The 27,450-nt window shown below is 41.0% G+C and overlaps 1 protein-coding gene across 5 annotated transcripts in view; it reads left to right on the forward strand.

Moving 5' to 3' along the window:
- The window catches only part of ERC2 (ELKS/RAB6-interacting/CAST family member 2), an 845,311-nt gene that overhangs the window by 153,724 nt on the left and 664,137 nt on the right, over positions 1-27,450 (forward strand). Inside the window, exon 1 of one of the 5 annotated variants that reach the window (XM_050958431.1) lies at positions 5,097-5,136. The exons of the other annotated variants lie outside the window; for them this stretch is intronic. Coding sequence (XP_050814388.1) covers positions 5,134-5,136 — 3 coding nt within the window. The 5' untranslated portion in view covers positions 5,097-5,133. Of the gene's footprint in view, positions 1-5,096; positions 5,137-27,450 lie in introns of those variants that run through there. 5 annotated transcript variants of the gene reach the window in all.

Raw genomic sequence — 27,450 nt, forward strand, 5'->3', positions numbered from 1 at the left:
TTGTAATGGTAATCCTGTTGCAGATTTAGGGCCTTATTTTACTTGTTTGTTGTCAAAAAAAAGTTTTGGGACCCTGATCTATTTCTACAGAAGTCAATGGCACAACACCCATTAACTCTAATGACAGCAGAATCAGTCTGTCACAAATTCAGCAGGTTTTAAAACATTCTGAACATATACCTTTTGGGCTGAAATATTTGGTTTCTGTCAGAAGATAAATTATTGACATTTTAATTTAAGCAAAAACATTGTAGAAGTTTTGAATTTAGTTAGGATGAAAAAACCTTATTGTGTTTTTTTGACTACACTTCTCATTTGTACATTGTTACTGTAGATCAAAATGGTGGAAACTTGTCCTGGGCATAGTCCTCATTGAAGAGTTGTGCCACTACTTGGCTTACTTTTTTTTTTTTTCATTTGTACCTATGTTATGGCCACTGAAAAATCTCTACTGTGTTCACATGCAATAGAAGGTTTCAGTCACTGGAGGGGAACACTTAAGATACAGTGTGCATGGGTGTGACTATCTGGAATTGTACACTATTCAAAAGTGGCAAAAAGCAGCATTCAGAAGCTGATTTGTTGTATTAACTTCTTCTGTAGTATTTTTTGTAAATTTGAGCATCCATGTCCAGTAAAGCTCCTGGTGGAAATGTAGTAAATAGAATAATTCATCTAATTAAAAATTGTCTGTGGCCAGAGGACTGGCTAGGGAACCCTCAGGACCCACTTCTTCACATGTACAGAAGAACAGATAAAATGACTTCAAACAGGAAGGACCTGCTAATTTTAGAAGCACCCTGGGAGTCCAAGGGATGCCCACAGGGAAGGAGTTCCATTGACAAGACTATACTATTGAGAGAGGTACAATAGGAGGTATTAGGAGACAAAAGATGGTCTTTCAGGTCCCTTGGCCCTAAATATATGGGCTCTACATAGCAGTAAGACTTTGAAGTATCTGACAGACTTACTTGCAGCCAGTGCAGTTCATGGTGAACAGAGGTGATTGATTCCCATGCACCTATATTATGGTTCAAGCAAGCAGTTTTGGATAGAGAAGGAGCAACATTACAGTTGAACCTGGAGGTGACAAGTGCACGTTTGGCCTTGATAAAGTTTGCAAAGGAGATGCAGAGCTAGAAGCATTGGAGAAGCACTGGCGCTCTTTCACAACGTAGATGACCCAGCAGCCCTGGATGCTTAACCAGGTCTTAAGTGAAAGATACAGGGCTGCCCAGAGGATTCAGGGGGCCTGGGGTCTTCGGCGGTGGACCCGGCACTTTGGCAGCGAGTCCTGGGGCGGAAGGCCCCCCCACCGCTGAATTGCTGCCAAAGCCCCGGAGCAGAAGTAGCTCCGGGGGCCCGGGCCATGCAAGGGTTTTCTGGGGCCCCCGAAGCGAGTGTAGGACCTCACTCCAGGAGCCCTGAAAAACTCTTGTGGGGGCCCCTGCGGGGCCCAGGGCCTGGGGCAAATTGCCCCACTTTCCCCCCCACTCTAGGCGGCCCTGGAAAGATATATATTTGACCTAATCCTGCTGCCACTGAAATCCATGGCACCTTTACCATTGACGTTGATAAGAGTCAGCTTATGCACATGAAGAACAGGAAGTTTTAAAATAATGGAGACTCCTTCAAGACTGAACCATCTCTTGCTGATTTTCTCATAGCCAGTTTAGAATCTGAACCAATGTAAACTTCCAAATTTAAAATAAAATATCCCCCCGCACTACTGTATATTATAGATCCTTTTGGCTGTACAACTGAAGAAACAACACTAGTGGTCCCATTTCCTTTAAATATCTAACTTTGTAACTTTACATGGTATTTTACATTCAGTAGTCATTTCCTTTCAGAGAGAGATTTTTAATGACTATCAGTAGGCTTGGCAGAATTTGATTTTTTTTTTTTATGATTGATGGATAATATCAATGTTTGTTTTTAATTATTTTCCTATTTTTATTGATTGAAATTTTCATAGTTGCACAGAATAATGGCTTTTAACCATTTAAATTATATTTTTATCAATTTAAAATTTCACAGTTGTAGGAGGCTATGGGGGAAGAATCACACAGTGGGTATCAGACAGTTATTTAATGACAGATGTTGAGATCCGAAAAGTTAAAGCTTTATAACTGTTTAATACACAAATGGTCAACATCACATGTCAAAATATACTGAGTAAACATCTTTAAATCAAATTCTAATAAGTTCTCTAGCATCACTTTTTCTTTGTCTATCTGTACATTTTATTATTGAAGGAATTTTTTTTGTTTATATGTGTACGATGAAAATAACTTTTATTGACAAATATATAATCTTTCCAAGCCTAAATATTATAGTATCCATCAGTCACAGAGAGGTTAGTATCCCAGAAATTTTTTTATTTAGTCCTATGAGCTCTGACATCCCAACAGAATGTATTTAACAAGAAAACCCTTAGGTCATACACATGCAAGGTATAGCTCATACATAGTATGAACTGATGGACAGAATAGTAACATCTAAAATTATTTTAAGGTAAAAAATGTATTTAAAAAATGAAGACTATTTCAACTGAAGCTCATTTCTGGAAAACCTTTATTCAAAAGATAGACATATAGTTGGCTGACCAAAAGAATTTAACACAAGCTGGTTTATTTCCATTTATTTGAATACTGTGCTAATTCCTATCTTTTATAAATCCCATTTTTGCTCAGATGACACTGGATCCTTTAAAAGAGCCCACCCCAATAAAATAATAATAGAAGCTCTCTTACTACATTGTGTCATCCTAGCTGGGTTTTTACTGCTGTCTGGCAGTCTCACTGTTTGGCCTTGGGTAAGTCTCTGCCTAAATATCTAGCCTAGGTGATACCTACTCCCCTGTGTGAAGCAATTTAGGATCCCTCATTGAAAGGAACTCTATATGTGAAAAACAATATTATTTTATTTTAAAAGGTCTGCTCTGCTTAGATATAATCTTATACATTTAAAACTTTTGTATCTGTTAATTATTAGGGGCTAAATTCTGGCTTGTTTTACAAAAATGCATTGCCCAGCAAAGGAGGTAGGGACACTCTTCTTCCGATGCCCAGTGCAAGACCTTGGTAGAATACTGTTAATACTATTTCCTGAGCACAGGGTTGTGGTTATTTATCTCACTCTTGCACTTAGGTGCTCTAGCCATGGACCAGGATCCCCTGCTAGACTCCCCTGTAGAAACGTAACAAAAAGACAGTCCCTGCCCCATACAGTTTGTACTCTAAGACAAGACTGTTAGCATGCCTAGTATGGCCATAAGTGAGAGATACGGAGAACTGGCTCTAGATAGCAGGGGAAGCACTCACTGCAGAAGTTGTAAGGAGTTCTACGCTGCATCTTCTCCTTGGCATTCTGCTTGTGTCTGCCTTGGATAGGCAGCATACCTCAAAATACCTGCACATGGCTTCTACTTTTCCATATCTTTACCTCCTCAGTGCTCCACAGAGGAGCTAGGAGTAGAGTCTGGTTCTGCTTCTCAGTCTTGTGTTGAGAGCTTAGTTAAGTTATTGGTGTAATACATTTTAGGGTATAGATTAAGATATCAGATACATACATATACAGCGTGTGCATATCCTAGAAGATCAACATTGTGCAAGGGTATGGAAGCATAACAGCCACATTTATAAAAGACTTTTCTTCTGCTTAAGAAAAAATCTGGCCTTTGGGTTTGCACTGCTATGCAAAATAAAATTGCTAAAGAAAATGAACATTAGTTATATAAAATTCAAAATAAATTACATCCTAAGTGCACTTCTTTATATTTTTTAGTTTCTGTAAGTTCCCATTCAGATATAGTACATGTCATCACAGTAAACTGGATTCAAGTATATGATAAATGTGCCATGACTTACTAATGTCTATTCATTCATTTCTTTCTCTGTGTCCTGCTGAGCTCCTAGTTTAGTGTGTGAGGGTTTTTTTTAATCTTTCCTACACTGTCTAGTTTAGCTGCGAAATAAAAGATATTCAGCTATGCAACTGGGAGTCCTAGTCTTTCAAGTGTAGTCCTAGTTGAGTGTAGGGTGCAAAGAAGCTATAGTCTAACCAACAGAACACAAACACAGAAAATTTTACTTTAAGTTTTTAAATTTGCCACATATAGTTCATATTCTGTACTATACATTTAAGAGGTCGGTAGATTCTGTACGTAGTCCAAACTGTTGTAATCTAGTAGAAGAAAAGTGGTAATATAAATAATTAAAATTGAAAAGACTGCTTACCCATATTGCTGCTTCTGGACTTGATAATTGCAAACAGATTCTGGCTACTTTTGTTTTTCCACTTAACTGAATCTTTATACTATCATTGCTCTGCTATGCAAGTGATCGCTTTCCTAACTCACTTCAAGCAAGCATTGCTTTCAAAAGCTTCCTGAAAGGGGATAGCCCCGCAGAAGAAAATGTACACCTCATTAAAGGGACCATGCTTCTGAACACACTTTTTTTCCTCTCCTTCATAACCTACCATTTGCAACATGCCCTTTCTATTACCTCTGACTGCTGTTGATAGCATTATATGTTCTTTCTCCCACAGTACCTGAGGTACTAACTCAGGTACCTCATGTGTTTGTGGAAATACATGTATGGGGATGAACATGTGGACCTTAATTTTACTTTTGTAGACAAATTTTAAAAATTAAATCACATGGCTACTTTTTCTGATAATGGCAAAAATTTGCAAATTCCTTTCTATATAATTTTACTTATGGAAACAGATATGATCCTACTGACACAGGGAACAGCTGACTAATTTATGAACTGCTGCCTCTCTCTTTTTTCAAGGTGCTTTCACTTTTTTTCTTAAACTTCAAGCAAATCCTCATTAGATTTTAACTAAAACTATTAGGAGCAGTAAGGAAACTTAGCTTCCTTCATTTGGATAAGATATGATATGCATGCAAACCAAAGAGTCTAAGTTAAGTTCAGATGCAGAATGCCTCATGAATTTTAAATTATTACTACAAATACCTTTTATATAAATACCTTACTCTAGAAGAATATTTTCCCAGACAAGAGATTGTCACTAATATGAAGTTTGCTAAATCAACACAAGCTATTTTTGTTAAGGAGGAAGACAGAAGATGAACTGATATGAATCTGTTCTTAAAAAGTGATGGTAAGTTTGTTTGGATTTATATTTACCCTTTCCTGTTCAGGTAGACTTCCAAAAGATTTCCTGACTACAGTAATGGTTTCTGTGCATTGAACAAGTAATAACATCTTATTGATTAGATGCCAGTGAAGGCATTCAAGAATAGTGAGTTAATTTGTGCTGGCATTTATCACATAAGCCCTTGTGATTATTAGTAATACACAAGATTGTTTCAATGCTTGATTTAAGATCATCCTGTGACCAGCTTTCTCCTCTTTGTGTGAAATTGCTTAATTGCAAATGTCAGGAAAAGAATGAGGGTTAACACCTGTTCTTCATGATAACTTTTGATCAGAAACAGCTGTTTGGTAACCAAGTTGATTATGGTGCTAACGTATTGGGTGTATGCTTTATATATATATAATATAAAATACAAGCATAGCTACAGAATGGCTCAGACTGTTGTTCAAATATGACTTCCTTTGAAGTATGGTAGTTGTTGGTTCTTAGCTGGTCTTCTGGCAAAACATCTTGCTAATGGGTAATGTATTGAAGAGCCCCCATGAAACAGGAAAGAAAAGACATAATGCTTTTGATGTGAACATGTGATTTTTAAAATATGGTTCAAGAATTTTTTAAAGTTGATAGACTATACTGTGTGGTTTTGATGTGCTGTTAGTCTAATTACTATGCTAAATGGACAAAATGGAGGATGTTATTTTATGTGAACATATATAGTAGAGAAATTTCAAACCAAATGGAGTTTCAGAAAATGTGGGAGTCTTGTATTATTCTGTTGTATTCATAATGTCAAAGGGAAGGTTGTGTCCCATTCTTCAGGGTTTCACATTATAACTCACCTGTAAAAACTGAAGTCAAGAAAAAACTTGATGTGGTATACTTTTTTCATATATCCTCTGAGAAACTGTGGAGGAGTGACATTTTAATAGAACAAAGAAAAACTAGGCAGTAGTCCAGGAGAAAGGCATGTTTAATTTGGATTTAAGAGTTTTACCCTTTGATTAGTAAAATGAAAGAATACGGGTTGAGCTTTTTAACCTGCCACCAAATAACTCCCTAACTTTATATATAGTGTATATTTTGCAGTCATTTAGTCACAGAGGCCCTGATCCTATAAAGACTCACTCAACTGCCTAATTTTAGAGTCTGTGTATTCAATGAGATGTCTGTCCCTAAAGCTAGGGATCTGTGTAAATCTTTGTAGGATTGGGGTTTAATATGGCTTAGCTAAATATTGTACTTTAAAAAAAAATTACAACTTCTGTTTAAAAAAAAAATCACCCTACGAGTTCCCGACACTTGTATAACTTGTGGAAAATGATCTTATTTTAAGACTTTCCTATACCTTAGTTGACATCAACAGGAGTTTTCCATGAACTACAGTGGGAACAAGATATGACCTTTAAGCCTGATCCTGTCTAGAGTTATGCACATGCACAATTTTACTTACGTAATTTGATGTGAGTAAAGTTATACAGTACTTAAGTGTTTAGTACTGGGACTGTAGTCATCAGCTAAAGATCCACACTACTCTCTTATTTACACCGCAAACCCATTGCCATAATATAGTTTTACTAGTGCAACTGAGAGAAGTTAGCCTAGCAATTTATTCTGCTAGGCCAAAAATGGACGTCATTTATTACTTTACAAGTAATCCATGTACAAGTTGGAAAAAACAGCAACCCCCAAACAAAATCTTCATATCAAATCACTTGTGTCACTCTCTAAGAATGTCAGTCTGAGTCCTATAGAGAGATAAATTTATGTGCACACAATCATCAGGCTGAAATGTATATGTATATACATATGCACACAGGATTGGGGCTATAGATATTCAGACTTCTATTTCTCAGCCTTTACAAAATATCTTTCCTGTACAAGCCCCAGATTGTGGCTACAGCGCTAGCTACTAAATGAAGCAGCATGGCCAGGTTATTGGGGAAATGCCCCATAACTACCAAAAATAAATCTACTTTCTGGTTGGTAACCCCAAAGATCCCCAGCTACACCCCGGTCAACCCCTCCATCCACAGAGGCAGGAGGGGCAAGTTGGCCAAGTGTAAATAATTCACCATATAACTTGTTCTGTCTGCGTAAATAATATAGCGTGTGCAACTAAAATATTTTTTGTCACTAGATGGCACTCTTGAATGAGGCTTGTGATTTATTCCTGGGCTGGCATTTCATTCACAAACAATCTCTCTGTTTTTTATTTTAATCACTTCTTTTATTATGTTCTAGTGAAATACAGAGAAGGTGGAAACTTTGATTTTAAACTGATATCAGGGACACTTATTGGGCCTTCATAAGAGCATTTAATCTAAATGCAGTGTGGAACAATTGCAAGTAATAACTGATGCAAAGATAACACAGAGAATAGTGAAGCTTTCTTTACATAACATACAAGTTCAGTCCTAACAAATTAACCAAGCTTCTACCTTTTAAAGTTTTAATGTTCTGAGTGTAAAGAAAAATATCTCTCTTTTTTCTGGAATGGATGATAATTTCACTTAGGTATTTTTCTGCAGTTTTAGTTGGATGTGATATTTTCAGTATTCTTCACAGACTAAACTGATTAGCATTGCTCTGGATTGTTAAACAGTCATAGGGTTGGACCCTATAAATAACTGCCTTTCAAAAGCGAGTAATGGGGATGTGTATTTGTAACTCAATGAGTGATGTACATGTAGTCCTTTCAATATATTCTGTATTGCCCATATCCATCTAGCTGAGATGCAGAACAAAATGCAAACAGTGATTAAACCAAAACTGGATCTAGTGGGCCAGAAAAAAAATAGCTATTTTATCAAACAAACCTGGAGGGCAAAATATTGAAAAGAGAAGAGCTGAAAAAAGAGGGGAGTGCCAGTGTTTCCCAGTCTTGGTTGGGATAGAGACCTGGGGTGAGGAGGGATTATCGAGGGTGGAGAAAGTTGTACGGCCTGAATCCCTTTCCACCCTCCCTACCTCTCTCTCATTCTGCCCAACATTGAAGCTTTTGTGGCTCCAAAGTGGGACTCTGATAGATATCCTTGAGGAAGGAACTATATAGAAAGGGTTCCTCGACTCTAAAAAGGCTTTGCCAGCAGCCTGATTTAGAATTAAACTTGTGATGGAGAGCAGAGAGCTTTGGCAAACTCCGCTGCTTTGGGGTATATAGGAGAGAGGCAGACACTTAAGACTTTTATATATCATAAAGAAACCTTGAATTAAACAACTTCAGTGCTGAAACCAGTGCAGAACATGGATAGTGGGCATTAATAATTCTTCCCTTTCAAATGAGCAGTTATGTTGAGGAACTGTTGCAGCTTCTGAATGACATTCAGTGGCTAGGGGGGTTAAATACTAAATATTCCTCTTTGCTGTACAGTGCAGGTAGGAGCAAAGGACTTAAAAATGTTTTGGGACTTTTCTAACTAGTTGGTTACATGGGTATGTGGCATACTCCTGCTTGACTCCAAGCAGGCAGAAGTGGCTCTATGTGCCTATAAGTTGGCTTGGACCCTGGGAATTTGAGGTGGTGGGAAGAATGTCAGATGAGGGAACCAGGAAACATCTGTATTGCATGTTAATATGCCATCTTCACCTCAAGAGACACTTAAAGCAGCATTAACTCAACATCTTATCTATATCGATATCTTTTCTAATCTAATCTCAGCAAAATGACTGACCAAGTATTATTATTTATCAACTACAATTGGTTAATAACATAGTAAAAGCATCCTGGTTGGTTATTAACTTAGACTGGTTAATAATTAAATCACACAGAGTTTTACTGTCATGTGTTGCAAAGAGCAGCAGGAGACACGTTAAAGAGCCACTTGTGGCTCCTGAGCCTCAGTCTGGGTATCACTGCTTTAAGCTTAAAAATCAATAGCATTGTCAGAAAACAAAGGTTGCCAAATAACAGTAATGTCATGGAATTTGGGTACAGGATTTTGTGATGCAGAGTCAGAACAGGTCAGCAAAAAAGTTGCATGCAAATGAAACAGATGAAAACCAAACTGCTCATGTTACTCTCTAGCTTGCAACATCAAGTTTTGAGGGTTTTTTTGGTCTGATTTCTACATATTCAAATATGTTTGGCTGGTATTTCTAAAGACAGTGCTTTCCTATACTTAGCATTAATAATACTTTACTTTGTCTTTAATACAGGAAGCTCCTATGGTGTTCTATAATGTGCTTAAATAAATCTTGTCTAAAACTCATGAAATAAATAACACAACTGTTCTGAATGAATGAGTCAAGTAACAGAACCCTGTTTTAACAAGGAATCTCTGAAGAAGTGAGGGTTTTTTACCCATGAAAGCTTATGCCCAAATAAATCTGTTAGTCTTTAAGGTGCCACCGGACTCCTTGTTGTTTTTGTGAATACAGACTAACATGGCTACCCCCTGATACTTGAGAACCCTGTTTTGTATGTTAACATTTTAAATGTACTGTTTGTTTGTGTATGTATATGCACATGCACTTACACTTGCTACCATCACTGTGGTTAAGGGCCTACCTGCACTTCTATTATAAAATGAATTCATACATAGAGAGAGGTTCCTCCATGCATGGATCTGTCCCTTTTTGTGTGGAAGGAGGGTCTTCCCCCACTTCCTCCACACCCCTCATGAATATGAGGGCCCATGTACCACATAGAGGAGTGGACAGAGACTAGTCAGGCCAGGGAGAGGAATGAGCAGGTGGGCTAGGGGATGCACATTTGCCCTGTAGAGCTTATGAGGAAGCAATAATAGAGCCTGGGAATGTTTAATTTCTTGTAATGAGTCCTCCTTTGCTGTTTCCAGAGCTGTTGTGGGCAGGTGTAGTCCCTGTATTGTGGATCCAATGGAGCTTTGCTGCCAGGGGAAAAAAATTGTGCAGACAAATAGGGCCTATGCTTGGATGGGTGCAGCATTCCTAGGGCTGTGCAGATTCCCAGGAATCCATCAGGCTTGTGGGCTGCTCCTGCGATTTGTTCCATGGGATAGGTAGGCAACCCCCACCCTATAAGTGGAATGATCAGGGAGAAATTTATTCTCCAAGAGCTGCATCCCACAGGTTTTACTGAATAAGAGAATGATCAGGGCCAGCACTGTAAATGAAAGACTGAGTTTCACATTTAACTCTGAATTTTCCTTGTTCTATATACTCCATGGAAATATGGATACAAACTTTCAGGGGACACAGAATTCATTTTCAAGAAAATTGAACAATCAAATTAGATGAGATCATACAGTTATAGTGATAATGTATAAGCAATACAATAAAATACATGTATTGATTGATTGATTAGATATTTCTTATTTTACATGATCAAAACCACATTTCACAGCTGTGACCTCCTGGTTTTCTGATGTAATCACCATTAATTATGACATCAAATAGAACTGCAGAATGCATATAAGCTAAAGTAATTAGGTTTATTGGTTGAGTCACTGGTGATGACTGTCTTGTCATACCATAGCAGTACCATATCCGTTCTGAAATAAATCTGGAATTATTCTTTCCTATATTAAATCCTTCTTTTTTGGCAGGGGAGCGAGGGGGGTAGTAGAATCTTGCAATCAATCAATTAATATGCAGGAGAGAAGAAAGACGTTTAATAATTTGTTAAAGCTTCTACACTTTGGATGGATCTTTAACTGCTGTAACTTGTCATGGCTCTATTGAAGTCAATAGAAGCTCTACCACTGATTGCAACAGGAATAGAAGTGGGCATAAATACACTGGGAATTGCTTAACTCATCACTGAAATGCTTCCGTCTCTAGGGATGCAGGCAGCAACCAGTTGGTGCTGAGCAAGCTGTACAACAGTGGTAACAGTGAAAAGCAAAACAACAGGTTGTGGGATTTTTTAAAAATTTTGTTTGAAATTCTCCTACCCCAGTGTTTCCCAGTCTTGGTTGGGATAGAGACCTGGGGTGAGGAGGGATTATCAAGGGTGGAGAAAGTTGTACGGCCTGAATCCCTTTCCACCCTCCCTACCTCTCTCTCATTCTGTAACAATGCTGCCAAATCTGCAGATGGCTCCTTGAAAGCATCCCAGCTTTCGTTCCTGCTCTTAGTATGGATTTCAGTATTATAGCTGTGGGGATCAGCTCATACCCAGGGCTACTGTCTCATGCCATAACTAACTGTGCAAACTTCCCTGCTCCTCCGTCACTCAAATATGATATCAATGAACACCCTCTCCTCTCCCTCTCAGTCTGTAGTCTAATGGGGAAGAGGATTAGAGAGGATAAGGGAATAAGTATGGGGAGAAAAGGGAAAAAAGTTAGAAAGAAGGGGGGAAAAGAGCAAGACACACAAAATAGAAAGGACTATAAAGAAAGAACAGAGAAGCAAGAGAGAAATGAACAGGAAAAAGGATAGATGGTGGCAAATGAATCAGTATGTGCCTGGTATGGGGGAAGCAGTGCAAAAATTCGCCAAGCAGAGGCTGCAACAGAAAAGGGATTGGCTCAACTGTCCTATATAGTTAAATGTGTGGAAAGAGAAAGGATAGTGTGACCTGAGGACTGCAGGTTTTTCAAAGCAATTGTATACCTCACTATTCCATTCCCTTTGGCAATACAAAAATTAAAATAATGAATCTGAGGGTAGAGGTAATCTTCCTGTAAGTGCAGTTGTAATAGGAGATAGACTCTACTGCTACGCTGCCTGACTTGAATAGGATTTTTACTTGACTATCTATGGAGTTAACCCATAGGCATTCTTCTTTAGTTCAGGTAGGACAATTTATGCTTTTGGAAATAAAGGTCCTTATTTCTACTGCTGCAGGTGACTGTTTGTTTTTGTCACATTGACAATTAATAAAATAAATTAATGTTTCTTAGTACAAGCAGCAAAGAATCCTGTGGCACCTTATAGACTAACAGACGTTTTGGAGCATGAGCTTTCGTGGGTGAATACATCTTTGGAGCATGAGCTTTCGTGGGTGAATGCATGCATCTGACGAAGTGGGTATTCACCCATGAAAGCTCATGCTCCAAAATGTCTGTTAGTCTATAAGGTGCCACAGGATTCTTTGCTGCTTTTACAGATCCAGACTAACACGGCTACCCCTCTGATACATTCTTAGTACACTTACTCTGCAGGCAGATCAAAGCAAGATCAGTTACAGACAACTTGTGATACATCTGAAGTGCATAAAAACAATGAAACACAATATGAAATCATACCTGCAGTATGATAAGGTACAAATAGAATACAAGATGGTAGGTGGTATAATAAGCGTCATTTACACTTAACGTGGAAGATCATGAGTGACATACTTCTGGTATTATTTTGAATTATGATGACATTACTTTTAACTCATGAGAATAAATGTTTCCCTTCCCATTGTCACATGATATTCCTATATATTGATCTTTCTCTCTGCATCATAGATTTAGATAAAAACAGACACTACCCCTCAAATTCTATAGGAATTCAGCTGGTTTGCTAGCTACAGGACCAGACCCCTAACATACTGTATGCTATGTGTGAACATGTATGTTACTTTGCCTAATATTCATAATTTGTTGACACTCCATAATTTTATTTAGAACTATAGATTTTATTGTCAAATTTAAAGTCAACAAAAGTTTAGCAGAATAAAGGTCTTGGCAACTTTTAGGTTAAGGATTGGAAACATTTTTACTAATGCCTTAAATCTTGACACAGATTAGCTACTTATGAGTGTCAGTTAATGTTCTGTTAAATTAAACTTCTCAAGATGTGGAGGACTGGTTTTCATGGAGACCTTGATGTTTTTGGCTCACTTCATAGATTTCATTCATAAAGGCAGAATCTTGATTGAAACTTCAGAAATGTCACTCAGTAGTGCAGTAGGATGTCTGGTAGTTTGGTCATTGCAGCCAACACATCCATTAATTATAGATTTTTGCTCACTTGATATGCTGACATGGGCACAGGTGTCTGGATATCTTCATTTTACTACCTTAGGTTCAGAAGTGTTGATAAAAGAAAATTAGCCCAAATTCTTTATGTATTGTTAGCTTTTGGCCTTTGTTTGACCTGTAAAGTTATTTCTACCTTTCTCAAAGTAATAGCATGATCTAAGTCTAAAAATGTTTTATATTCCGCTCCCTTTCTGTCTATATAGATCAAGTAAATGTGAACATGGAAAACACTTTAGCCATAGGGTGCTGCTTTGTGTAACTTTTTAGGTTTTACTGCAATGTGTGTGTTTACTGATTTAATTGTGGATAGGCTTCAAACCAGTATAATGATTCTATAGTACTTTGGTTTTCCTCATTATACTTAATACTCCAGAACTGCAGTGTTCCTAATATCACATTTGGTGTGCAATTAGTGTACATATAAAATACATCCATCTCTTTTTAGTTAACCAGTGTAAAAAAATTGAGAAACTAGAAAACACACTGAGGTCACAAAACACACTTTTGTACAAGTTAAAAGTGAAAGTTATTATCAGTAAACAATATGCATTGTTTCTGTGCTTGGAGATTTGATTTTTAAATAGTCAGATTTCATTCACACAATGCAATGTATACAGTGTCTCAGAAGATATTTGTATGTGAGATGGTAGCTACCATCAATTACCAACTAATAGTTTAAAAACTTAAATAATTCATATGGTATGCAGCATTTTAGTTAACATGGAATTTCTGGTATTCTTTGGCAGTCTGTAAAAATGTTCTGAGTTATTTTCTTAATGACATTCTTTTGCATGTCATGAATATTATGTGAAATTCAGTATAATAAAGTAGAACTCTAATTCAGCCAAGAGTTCTTTCCTAAGATATTTAGACAAGTGTCCAACGAAACATATTCTATTTAAACACAGCAAGTTCAAAATGCCACTTACTCTTTGCATAAAGATCCCCACTGTTAATGCTGTGCAAGCTATAATTGCCTCACCTGGGCAAAAAAGTGTATTCCCATATATATATACAAATGTACAAGTAACTTTTCTCTTATGACGAAGTAAAAATTGGATGAGTGACAGAAAAGATTTTTTAAAATAAATTGGAATGCTTTCCATATGCAGTACATATTTGTGATTCAAAAAGAATAAAAACAGATTGTCCTTACTAGCCTTGCTAAGTTTGCATCTTCCAACATATTTGGAAATGTAGGTGCATGAATCATTCCTTTCACTCTTCAAGGTACAGAGCAAAATTCTGCATTACTGTATCCTCAGCCCTAAATAAAAAGCTGACATTTTGTAGCAAGAATTGCTTTCATGCAGCAACCAGTATTCTCAGATGGAGCTCTGCACATTCTTTAATAGAACGTCTTGCAGATGTGGATGGTATTCATAAGAAAAGATTTTTCCAACCATTTTCCAATGAATGACCTGTCAAAACTTTGCCAGGAAAAGGAAATGTATACTTTTAAAATTCTCAATATATTCTGAGCCAGATCAAATACATAGTATTCCCAGGATTGGATTGATACACAGTGGTGCCAGAAAAATAAAAATCTTTAATGAGGTTGCTTAACTGATAATGGAAATTGCAAGTGAATATTAGCAGTGACAAATTAAAGTAGAAGGTAGGAGATATTTTGCATATTTCTGTAGTAATAAATATCAGTAGGACACAGGAATGTGAACTCTCATCATCCACAGAGGCAAATTCACACCTACCTGGAAAACATCAAGATAATGAAGATGGAAACAGAGCAGCAAAGGACAAAGCTCACTGTGGTTTTTGATCCCTAGAAGAGAACAGGATAACTATTGACCTTGGGGGAGGGAATAGTAATGAAAGAAAAAGGAAAAGGAAGTCAATGTTCTTTCATCACTGTCCAGTCTTTGCAGGTGACAGGGGGAAGTAATATGTTGTCTATCTCTCACTCCCACCAAACACTGTGGTAAGGGTCCTCAGATTGCTTTAATAGCATACAGAAGATTAGTTAAGCAGTTTTTTGATTACTTCATCTTGGCAGTCTTAAAACACTGAGAAGTTGATGCTTCTTACTGAAAAATTTTAACAGTAGCAATGCTTACTGACTTTTTAACTTAAGGAAGTCTGTCAGGTATATTTATGTGGTATGAAGTAGAAAAGAACTAAGCATAGGTGCAAACTCTGTGGGTGCTCCGGGCAACCACTCACCAAAAAAAATAAGCAGTGCCCAGCACCCCCAGGGCTGGATGAATCTTTTGTGGGCCCCAATGCCTGGACCACCACTCTGCCCTGAGATCCCATCCCTGCTCAGCCTCTTTGCCCCAAGGCCCCACCTCTCACATGCACGGGGGGAGGCGGTAGGGAGAAGAACCTTCTGGCAAAAACAAAAGTCAGTGTCTGTGAACTGAAGAACATTATAAAATTGAGTAACAGTATAAGACTATGGGCTTGTCTACACTTACTGGAGGATCATTGGTGGTCGATTTAGCGGGTCTAGTGAAGACCCGCTAAATCGACTGCTGATCACTCTGCTGTCAACTCCTATATTCCACCTGATCAGGAAGCGTAAGAGTAGACGGGAGAGCGTCTCCTGTCAACGTCACGTCGTTTGGACCCTGCGGTAAGTAGATCTAAGCAACGTCGATTTGAGTTGTGCTATTCATTTAACTGAAATTGCAGAACTTAGATCGACTTTTCCCTTTAGCGTAGATGAGGCCATAGACTCTTCTTGGTAGATCATCCATTCCTGCTACTGCTTTTGCAATGCAAAGGATGGAAATGTGGCTAAGGGAACAATATCTGAAGCTAACTAAGGAATTCCCCTACTGGATGAATACAGTGGCATATTAAAATTGCAAATGATATGTCTGACCTGATGATTACCATGGAACTGTGACCATTTTCCCTAAGAGGCAAAAAGTCACTGTTCTGCTTATTTAAATGCCTAGTTTGAGGAGGGTGCTGAAATTTATGTGTGTGAAACACAGTTGAGCAATGACTGGGAAGGATAAAGTGTGCTAATGCATTTAAGAAGAGCTGGCCTGAAAATACTGAGGTAGAGTTGGTCTGAAACTTTCCCCGCCACTCAGTCATATTGTATGCAACTTTTAAAGAAACAGTTTAAATATAAACATGCCATGCATTTGTTAATAATTTTACTGAGGTTGCAAAATCAAGCACTCAGATTAAGGAAAGGGCAGAATTAATGTTGCCATTGTAACCTTACTTTGGCCCTGTTGTGTATGTGTGTTATGATATGGTCTTTAGTTACATGATTATATGCTATTTTTTTCCACCAGACCTGTACCTCATTTAATGAACAAGATAGACAGTGCTCAATTATTGAATCAGTATTGTGTAGTGAATGAGGCTGTTTGTAATACCCTAGCCTCATTTGCTGTAGTTGGAAAGTATGTAGTGAATAAGAAAGCATGTAGGAAGAAAGACAAGTAGTGTGGTGGGTTAAGGCAGCTGGCTGTGACCCAGAGGAAGTGGGTTCAGTTGGTAGTACTGCCACACATTACCTATCTAATGTCATATCTGACAAACTTTTCACAGGTGTCCACTAGCTGTCTGTTCCTCATTATTTGGGTGCTCAACTTACTTAGGGCTTGATCTTTAGAAATACAGAGTACTCAAAGTGCAACTGAAGTTAATGTGAGTTGAAGATGCTCAGCACTTGTGAAAGTCAGCTTCTGGGTGTCCCAAGTTAGGCATCCAATTTCAGAGGCATCTAAAATTAGTCGACGCTTCTGCAGATTTTCAAATTAATGTCTCTGTACCTCAATTTTCCATCTCTAAAATGGGGATAATACTTCCCTGCTCCATAGAGGTGCTATGAAGGCAAATTAATTCATATTTGTCAGATGACAGCATGGTGACAAGTACCATAGGAAAAAACCTATATTTAAATTCCTGATGAGCTTTTTCTATGGCACCAGTCACCATATCAAGTTTCTCACAAATATTAATGAATTTATCTTCACAAGACTCCTCAGAAGTAGGGAGGTGGTATTATCCCCATTTTACAGATGGGGAATTGAGACACAGAAGCATTAAGGCCAAAACTTGCAGAAGTGCCTGCCCGCCCATCCATCCATCCATTCATCTCTAAGCTAAATACTGTGTGTGGCCCATGCTTTGTTTAGTGCAGTAAATAAAGCATAGGTCACCACTTCGAGAGATTAACAAGGACTCCTCGTTGTTTTTGCTGATACAGACTAACACGGCTACCCCTCTGAAACCTGTCACTTTGAGAGAGAAAATATTGAACAGCTACTTCATTCACTAAAAACTGTCCATCCTATACTGTGACTCGACAATTCAGCAAGGTAGCTGACTGTATGCATAACTAACCGTGTGAGCAGTTCTGTCTGTATCAAGCTTAAATGGACCTAAGTACCTTGTTGAATCAGAGCCTGAAGGAACTTGCAGATAGAAACAATATGTGATATCGTAATGAATTATGCACAGGGAAAAGTTTAAAACCCTGGCAGCGCTGACATTTTCTAATTTTTGTTAATTGAATCTGAAGCTTTAACAATGTTCTTCTAGCATAGTTTTTTGTATATAATTATAATAAAAGTCTGTTTCCCTTAGAAGGGAACAAAGAATAACAACTTTCCCTGGTTGCAGCAAAGAATCCTGTGGCACCTTATAGACTAACAGACGTTTTGGAGCATGAGCTTTCGTGGGTGAATACCCACTTCCTCAGATGCATGTAATGGAAATATCCAGGGGCAGGTATATATATGTGTGCTAGCAAGCAAGCTAGAGATAACGAGGTCAGTACAATCAGGGAGGATGAGGCCCTGTTCTAGCAGTTGAGGTGTGAAAACCAAGAGAGGAGAAACTGGTTCTGTAATTGGCAAGCCATTCACAGTCTTTGTTCAATCCTGAGCTGATGGTGTCAAATTTGCAGATGAACTGAAGCTCAGCAGTTTCTCTTTGAAGTCTGGTCCTGAAGTTTTTTTGCTGCAGGATGGCCACCTTAAGGTCTGCTATAGTGTGGCCAGGGAGGTTGAAGTGCTCTCCTACAGGTTTTTGTATATTGCCATTCCTAATGTCTGATTTGTGTCCATTTATCCTTTTCCGTAGAGACTGTCCAGTTTGGCCGATGTACATAGCAGAGGGGCATTGCTGGCATATGATGGCGTATATTACATTGGTGGATGTGCAGGTGAATGAACCAGTGATGGTGTGGCTGATCTGGTTAGGTCCTGTGATGGTGTCGCTGGTGTAGATATGTGGGCAGAGTTGGCATCGAGGTTTGTTGCATGGATTGGTTCCTGAGCTAGAGTTATTATGGTGTGGTGTGCAGTCACTGGTGAGAATATGTTTCAGGTTGGCAGGTTGTCTGTGGGCAAGGATTGGCCTGCCACCCAAGGCCTGTGAAAGTGTGGGATCATTGTCCAGGATGGGTTGTAGATCCTTGATGATGCGTTGGAGGGGTTTTAGCTGGGGGCTGTATGTGATGGCCAGTGGAGTCCTGTTGGTTTCTCTCTTGGGTTTGTCTTGCAGTAGGAGGCTTCTGGGTACACGTCTGGCTCTGTTGATCTGTTTCCTTATTTCCTCTTGCGGGTATTGTAGTTTTGAGAATGCTTGGTGGAGATTTTGTAGGTGTTGGTCTCTGTCTGAGGGGTCAGAGCAGATGCGGTTGTACCTCAGTGCTTGGCTGTAGACAATGGATCGTGTGATGTGCCCGGGATGGAAGCTGGAGGCATGAAGGTAGGCATAGCGGTCGGTGGGTTTTCGATATAGGGTGGTGTTAATGTGACCATCACTTATTTGCACCGTGGTGTCAAGAAAGTGGACCTCCCGTGTAGATTGGTCCAGGCTGAGGTTGATGGTGGGGTGGAAGCTGTTGAAATCATGGTGGAATTTTTCCAGAGTCTCCTTCCATGGGTCCAGATGATGAAGATGTCATCAATGTAGCGTAGATAGAGAAGGGGTGTGAGTGGACGAGAGCTGAGGAAGCGTTGTTCCAGGTCGGCCATGAAGATATTGGCATATTGTGGGGCCATGCGGGTGCCCATAGCAGTGCCACTGATCTGGAGATATATATTGTCATCAAATTTGAAATAGTTGTGTGTAAGTATAAAGGCACAGAGTTCAGCAGCCAGTTGTGCTGTGGCATCATCAGGGATAGTGTTCCTGACAGCTTGTATTCCATCTGTGTGTGGGATGTTTGTGTAGAGAGCCTCTACATCCATGGTGGCTAGGATGGTGTTTTCTGGGAGGTCACCAATGCATTGTAGTTTCCTCAGGAAATCAGTGGTGTCGCGGAGATAGCTGGGAGTGCTGGTGGCATAGGGTCTGAGTAGAGAGTCCATATATCCAGACAGTCCTTCGGTGAGAGTGCCAATGCCCGAGATGATGGGGCGTCCAGGATTTCCGGGTTTGTGGATCTTGGGTAGTAGATAGACTAACCCTGGTCGGGGCTCTAGGGGTATGTTGATTTCTTCTGGTGTTAGTGTAGGGAGTGTCCTGAGTAGATGCTGTAGTTTCTTAGTGTATTCCTCAGTGGGATCTGAGGGAAGTGGCCTGTAGAATTTGGTATTGGAGAGTTGTCTGGCTGCCTCCTTTTGATAGTCAGACCTGTTCATGATGACAACGGCACCTCCTTTATCAGCCTCTTTGATGATAATGTCAGGGTGGTTTCTGAGGCTGTGGATGGCATTGCGTTCTGCACGACTTAGGTTGTGAGGCAAGCGATGTCGTTGTTCCACGATTTCTGCCTGTGCACGCCGGCGGAAGCATTCAATGTATAGGTCCAGGCTGTCATTTCGACCCTCAGGAGGAGTCCATGTGGAGTTCTTTTTCTTGTGCTGTTGGTGGGAGGGCACCCGTGTATCAGTGCACTGTTCAGTGTTGTCCTGGAAGTATTCTTTGAGTCGGAGACGGCGAAAGTAGGCTTCCAGATCGCCACAGAACTGTATCATGTTGGTGGGGGTGGCAGGGCAGAAAGAGAGTCCCCGAGATAGGACAGACTTTTCTTCTGGGCTGAGTGTGTAGTTGGATAGATTGACAATATTGCTGGGTGGGTTAGGGGTACCACTGTTGTGGCCCCATGTGGCAGGTAGGAGTTTAGACAGCTTACAGTCCTTTTTCCTTTGAAGAGAGGTGAAGTGAGTAATGTAGATCTCCTGTCTTATTCTAGTGAAGTCCGTTAGTATAGAAGTTTGGTTATTAATGAGAGTCTCCAGGTTGGAGAGCTCTTTTTTGATGTTTTCCTGTTTGCTGTATAGGATGCTGATCAGGTGGTTCCTCAGTTTTTTTGATAGAGTATGGCATAATCTCTCACTGTGGTCTGTGTAGTATGTAGATAGCAGTGGATTTTTTACCTTTAGTCCATTTGGTATGATGTCCATCCGTTTGCATTTGGAAAGGAAGATGATATCTGTCTGTATTTGTGCAAGTTTCTTCATGAGGTTGATGGATTTCCATTCCATACGGCTAAATGCAGTGCCTTGCATGGTGTCAAGTATCAGAGGGTAGCCGTGTTAGTCTGGATCTGTAAAAGCAGCAAAGAATCCTGTGGCACCTTATAGACTAACAGACGTTTTGGAGCATGAGCTTTCGTGGGTGAATACCCACTTCCTCAGATGCATGTAATGGAAATATCCAGGGGCAGGTATATATATGTGTGCTAGCAAGCAAGCTAGAGATAACGAGGTCAGTACAATCAGGGAGGATGAGGCCCTGTTCTAGCAGTTGAGGTGTGAAAACCAAGAGAGGAGAAACTGGTTCTGTAATTGGCAAGCCATTCACAGTCTTTGTTCAATCCTGAGCTGATGGTGTCAAATTTGCAGATGAACTGAAGCTCAGCAGTTTCTCTTTGAAGTCTGGTCCTGAAGTTTTTTTGCTGCAGGATGGCCACCTTAAGGTCTGCTATAGTGTGGCCAGGGAGGTTGAAGTGCTCTCCTACAGGTTTTTGTATATTGCCATTCCTAATGTCTGATTTGTGTCCATTTATCCTTTTCCGTAGAGACTGTCCAGTTTGGCCGATGTACATAGCAGAGGGGCATTGCTGGCATATGATGGCGTATATTACATTGGTGGATGTGCAGGTGAATGAACCAGTGATGGTGTGGCTGATCTGGTTAGGTCCTGTGATGGTGTCGCTGGTGTAGATATGTGGGCAGAGTTGGCATCGAGGTTTGTTGCATGGATTGGTTCCTGAGCTAGAGTTATTATGGTGTGGTGTGCAGTCACTGGTGAGAATATGTTTCAGGTTGGCAGGTTGTCTGTGGGCAAGGATTGGCCTGCCACCCAAGGCCTGTGAAAGTGTGGGATCATTGTCCAGGATGGGTTGTAGATCCTTGATGATGCGTTGGAGGGGTTTTAGCTGGGGGCTGTATGTGATGGCCAGTGGAGTCCTGTTGGTTTCTCTCTTGGGTTTGTCTTGCAGTAGGAGGCTTCTGGGTACACGTCTGGCTCTGTTGATCTGTTTCCTTATTTCCTCTTGCGGGTATTGTAGTTTTGAGAATGCTTGGTGGAGATTTTGTAGGTGTTGGTCTCTGTCTGAGGGGTCAGAGCAGATGCGGTTGTACCTCAGTGCTTGGCTGTAGACAATGGATCGTGTGATGTGCCCGGGATGGAAGCTGGAGGCATGAAGGTAGGCATAGCGGTCGGTGGGTTTTCGATATAGGGTGGTGTTAATGTGACCATCACTTATTTGCACCGTGGTGTCAAGAAAGTGGACCTCCCGTGTAGATTGGTCCAGGCTGAGGTTGATGGTGGGGTGGAAGCTGTTGAAATCATGGTGGAATTTTTCCAGAGTCTCCTTCCCATGGGTCCAGATGATGAAGATGTCATCAATGTAGCGTAGATAGAGAAGGTCATGGCCGACCTGGAACAACGCTTCCTCAGCTCTCGTCCACTCACACCCCTTCTCTATCTACGCTACATTGATGACATCTTCATCATCTGGACCCATGGGAAGGAGACTCTGGAAAAATTCCACTCACACCCCTTCTCTATCTACGCTACATTGATGACATCTTCATCATCTGGACCCATGGGAAGGAGACTCTGGAAAAATTCCACCATGATTTCAACAGCTTCCACCCCACCATCAACCTCAGCCTGGACCAATCTACACGGGAGGTCCACTTTCTTGACACCACGGTGCAAATAAGTGATGGTCACATTAACACCACCCTATATCGAAAACCCACCGACCGCTATGCCTACCTTCATGCCTCCAGCTTCCATCCCGGGCACATCACACGATCCATTGTCTACAGCCAAGCACTGAGGTACAACCGCATCTGCTCTGACCCCTCAGACAGAGACCAACACCTACAAAATCTCCACCAAGCATTCTCAAAACTACAATACCCGCAAGAGGAAATAAGGAAACAGATCAACAGAGCCAGACGTGTACCCAGAAGCCTCCTACTGCAAGACAAACCCAAGAGAGAAACCAACAGGACTCCACTGGCCATCACATACAGCCCCCAGCTAAAACCCCTCCAACGCATCATCAAGGATCTACAACCCATCCTGGACAATGATCCCACACTTTCACAGGCCTTGGGTGGCAGGCCAATCCTTGCCCACAGACAACCTGCCAACCTGAAACATATTCTCACCAGTGACTGCACACCACACCATAATAACTCTAGCTCAGGAACCAATCCATGCAACAAACCTCGATGCCAACTCTGCCCACATATCTACACCAGCGACACCATCACAGGACCTAACCAGATCAGCCACACCATCACTGGTTCATTCACCTGCACATCCACCAATGTAATATACGCCATCATATGCCAGCAATGCCCCTCTGCTATGTACATCGGGCCAAACTGGACAGTCTCTACGGAAAAGGATAAATGGACACAAATCAGACATTAGGAATGGCAATATACAAAAACCTGTAGGAGAGCACTTCAACCTCCCTGGCCACACTATAGCAGACCTTAAGGTGGCCATCCTGCAGCAAAAAAACTTCAGGACCAGACTTCAAAGAGAAACTGCTGAGCTTCAGTTCATCTGCAAATTTGACACCATCAGCTCAGGATTGAACAAAGACTGTGAATGGCTTGCCAATTACAGAACCAGTTTCTCCTCTCTTGGTTTTCACACCTCAACTGCTAGAACAGGGCCTCATCCTCCCTGATTGTACTGACCTCGTTATCTCTAGCTTGCTTGCTAGCACACATATATATACCTGCCCCTGGATATTTCCATTACATGCATCTGAGGAAGTGGGTATTCACCCACGAAAGCTCATGCTCCAAAACGTCTGTTAGTCTATAAGGTGCCACAGGATTCTTTGCTGCTTTTACAGATCCAGACTAACACGGCTACCCTCTGATACTTGACACCATGCAAGGCACTGCATTTAGCCGTATGGAATGGAAATCCATCAACCTCATGAAGAAACTTGCACAAATACAGACAGATATCATCTTCCTTTCCAAATGCAAACGGATGGACATCATACCAAATGGACTAAAGGTAAAAAATCCACTGCTATCTACATACTACACAGACCACAGTGAGAGATTATGCCATACTCTATCAAAAAAACTGAGGAACCACCTGATCAGCATCCTATACAGCAAACAGGAAAACATCAAAAAAGAGCTCTCCAACCTGGAGACTCTCATTAATAACCAAACTTCTATACTAACGGACTTCACTAGAATAAGACAGGAGATCTACATTACTCACTTCACCTCTCTTCAAAGGAAAAAGGACTGTAAGCTGTCTAAACTCCTACCTGCCACATGGGGCCACAACAGTGGTACCCCTAACCCACCCAGCAATATTGTCAATCTATCCAACTACACACTCAGCCCAGAAGAAAAGTCTGTCCTATCTCGGGGACTCTCTTTCTGCCCTGCCACCCCCACCAACATGATACAGTTCTGTGGCGATCTGGAAGCCTACTTTCGCCGTCTCCGACTCAAAGAATACTTCCAGGACAACACTGAACAGTGCACTGATACACGGGTGCCCTCCCACCAACAGCACAAGAAAAAGAACTCCACATGGACTCCTCCTGAGGGTCGAAATGACAGCCTGGACCTATACATTGAATGCTTCCGCCGGCGTGCACAGGCAGAAATCGTGGAACAACAACATCGCTTGCCTCACAACCTAAGTCGTGCAGAACGCAATGCCATCCACAGCCTCAGAAACCACCCTGACATTATCATCAAAGAGGCTGATAAAGGAGGTGCCGTTGTCATCATGAACAGGTCTGACTATCAAAAGGAGGCAGCCAGACAACTCTCCAATACCAAATTCTACAGGCCACTTCCCTCAGATCCCACTGAGGAATACACTAAGAAACTACAGCATCTACTCAGGACACTCCCTACACTAACACCAGAAGAAATCAACATACCCCTAGAGCCCCGACCAGGGTTAGTCTATCTACTACCCAAGATCCACAAACCCGGAAATCCTGGACGCCCCATCATCTCGGGCATTGGCACTCTCACCGAAGGACTGTCTGGATATATGGACTCTCTACTCAGACCCTATGCCACCAGCACTCCCAGCTATCTCCGCGACACCACTGATTTCCTGAGGAAACTACAATGCATTGGTGACCTCCCAGAAAACACCATCCTAGCCACCATGGATGTAGAGGCTCTCTACACAAACATCCCACACACAGATGGAATACAAGCTGTCAGGAACACTATCCCTGATGATGCCACAGCACAACTGGCTGCTGAACTCTGTGCCTTTATACTTACACACAACTATTTCAAATTTGATGACAATATATATCTCCAGATCAGTGGCACTGCTATGGGCACCCGCATGGCCCCACAATATGCCAATATCTTCATGGCCGACCTGGAACAACGCTTCCTCAGCTCTCGTCCACTCACACCCCTTCTCTATCTACGCTACATTGATGACATCTTCATCATCTGGACCCATGGGAAGGAGACTCTGGAAAAATTCCACCATGATTTCAACAGCTTCCACCCCACCATCAACCTCAGCCTGGACCAATCTACACGGGAGGTCCACTTTCTTGACACCACGGTGCAAATAAGTGATGGTCACATTAACACCACCCTATATCGAAAACCCACCGACCGCTATGCCTACCTTCATGCCTCCAGCTTCCATCCCGGGCACATCACACGATCCATTGTCTACAGCCAAGCACTGAGGTACAACCGCATCTGCTCTGACCCCTCAGACAGAGACCAACACCTACAAAATCTCCACCAAGCATTCTCAAAACTACAATACCCGCAAGAGGAAATAAGGAAACAGATCAACAGAGCCAGACGTGTACCCAGAAGCCTCCTACTGCAAGACAAACCCAAGAGAGAAACCAACAGGACTCCACTGGCCATCACATACAGCCCCCAGCTAAAACCCCTCCAACGCATCATCAAGGATCTACAACCCATCCTGGACAATGATCCCACACTTTCACAGGCCTTGGGTGGCAGGCCAATCCTTGCCCACAGACAACCTGCCAACCTGAAACATATTCTCACCAGTGACTGCACACCACACCATAATAACTCTAGCTCAGGAACCAATCCATGCAACAAACCTCGATGCCAACTCTGCCCACATATCTACACCAGCGACACCATCACAGGACCTAACCAGATCAGCCACACCATCACTGGTTCATTCACCTGCACATCCACCAATGTAATATACGCCATCATATGCCAGCAATGCCCCTCTGCTATGTACATCGGCCAAACTGGACAGTCTCTACGGAAAAGGATAAATGGACACAAATCAGACATTAGGAATGGCAATATACAAAAACCTGTAGGAGAGCACTTCAACCTCCCTGGCCACACTATAGCAGACCTTAAGGTGGCCATCCTGCAGCAAAAAAACTTCAGGACCAGACTTCAAAGAGAAACTGCTGAGCTTCAGTTCATCTGCAAATTTGACACCATCAGCTCAGGATTGAACAAAGACTGTGAATGGCTTGCCAATTACAGAACCAGTTTCTCCTCTCTTGGTTTTCACACCTCAACTGCTAGAACAGGGCCTCATCCTCCCTGATTGTACTGACCTCGTTATCTCTAGCTTGCTTGCTAGCACACATATATATACCTGCCCCTGGATATTTCCATTACATGCATCTGAGGAAGTGGGTATTCACCCACGAAAGCTCATGCTCCAAAACGTCTGTTAGTCTATAAGGTGCCACAGGATTCTTTGCTGCTTTTACAGATCCAGACTAACACGGCTACCCTCTGATACTTTCCCTGGTTGGTTATCTCTCAAAGATGGTGTGTGTGAATATAAGTTTTACTTAAATTCTGCTTTTGTCTTGGGTTGGGCTTAAACTTGATTGCAACCTGTAAATGGGAGGATCACAGATCTGATACTTTTTATTTTGTTTTGCTGGTATTTGCTACACACCAGATTAAATCAACTCAACCCAAGAAAGGGATATTTATATATTGTTCTGCCCTATAGTATTCAATTTCCCCTTCAAAGTAATGAACACAGAAAAACAATGCACAGTTGTATATTTTATAGTAAAAAGTCATAGAGTTCATAGAAATGGAGTTCATAGATTATTTGGGTTGGAAGGGACCTCAGAAGATCATCTAGTCCAACCCCCTGCTCAAAGCAGGACCAATCCCCAAATGGCCCCCTGAAGGATTGAACTCACAACCCTGGATTTAGCAGGCCAATGCTCAAACCACTGAGCTATCCCTCCCCCCCGGACCATATTTCACTTTGGTCTGAAACATTTAAATTTTTTAACCAGGGAAAGGAATTGTGGGAAATGGTGTTGGATTATTTGAGATCCATCCTTTTTTTTAATTCTTTTTTTCTCTTTTTTTTAGCAAAGTAAAGCCATGGTTATTTGTACATCATAGGCTTGATGAAACCATTTTTACAAAGCAGAAGTTTGTAAAATTTGAATTTGATTTGAATTTGATTTGAACTGAACTAAAGGCTCAAGATTTGAATAGTGAAACATGCGATGGGGGTGAGGAAGGAGGTAGTGATTCCATTTCATGGTTCCTCTGTATGCATGCAGATTCCTCTCCAGGCGTTAATTCTGTGATCTGGGTCATCCAAAAGGTTAGTTCAGCTTCATAGTGTCCTAGGGATAGATTGCAGAAGAGGAATGTGTGTGCATGCGGGGAGTAAAACATCTAGTAAGCATCTGGTAAATGGACACACAAAATAGATTCTAGCCTTTTTAAAGTTCAGACCTCCCTAGAAGTAATCCAGAATAAATTATCATGCCATGCTGTACATCTGAGGAGTGTCTCTGCTGATTTCTGAATGCTATGATGCTTTCACCACACTTCCTAGATGCCAAGTATATGTTAAATGTATAGGAAAAAACTTTATCAGGATGGTGTAGTTGTGCATTGTTAAGTGTAATGAAATTCAGGTTTTTGTCTTTGTCCTTGGGGGCTGAAAAAACTATAATATACTATATACAATTATTTTGTTGAAGGCAAAT

The sequence above is a fragment of the Gopherus flavomarginatus genome, chromosome 6 (assembly GCF_025201925.1).
Source record: "Gopherus flavomarginatus isolate rGopFla2 chromosome 6, rGopFla2.mat.asm, whole genome shotgun sequence".
NCBI classification, from domain to species: Eukaryota; Metazoa; Chordata; order Testudines; family Testudinidae; genus Gopherus; species Gopherus flavomarginatus.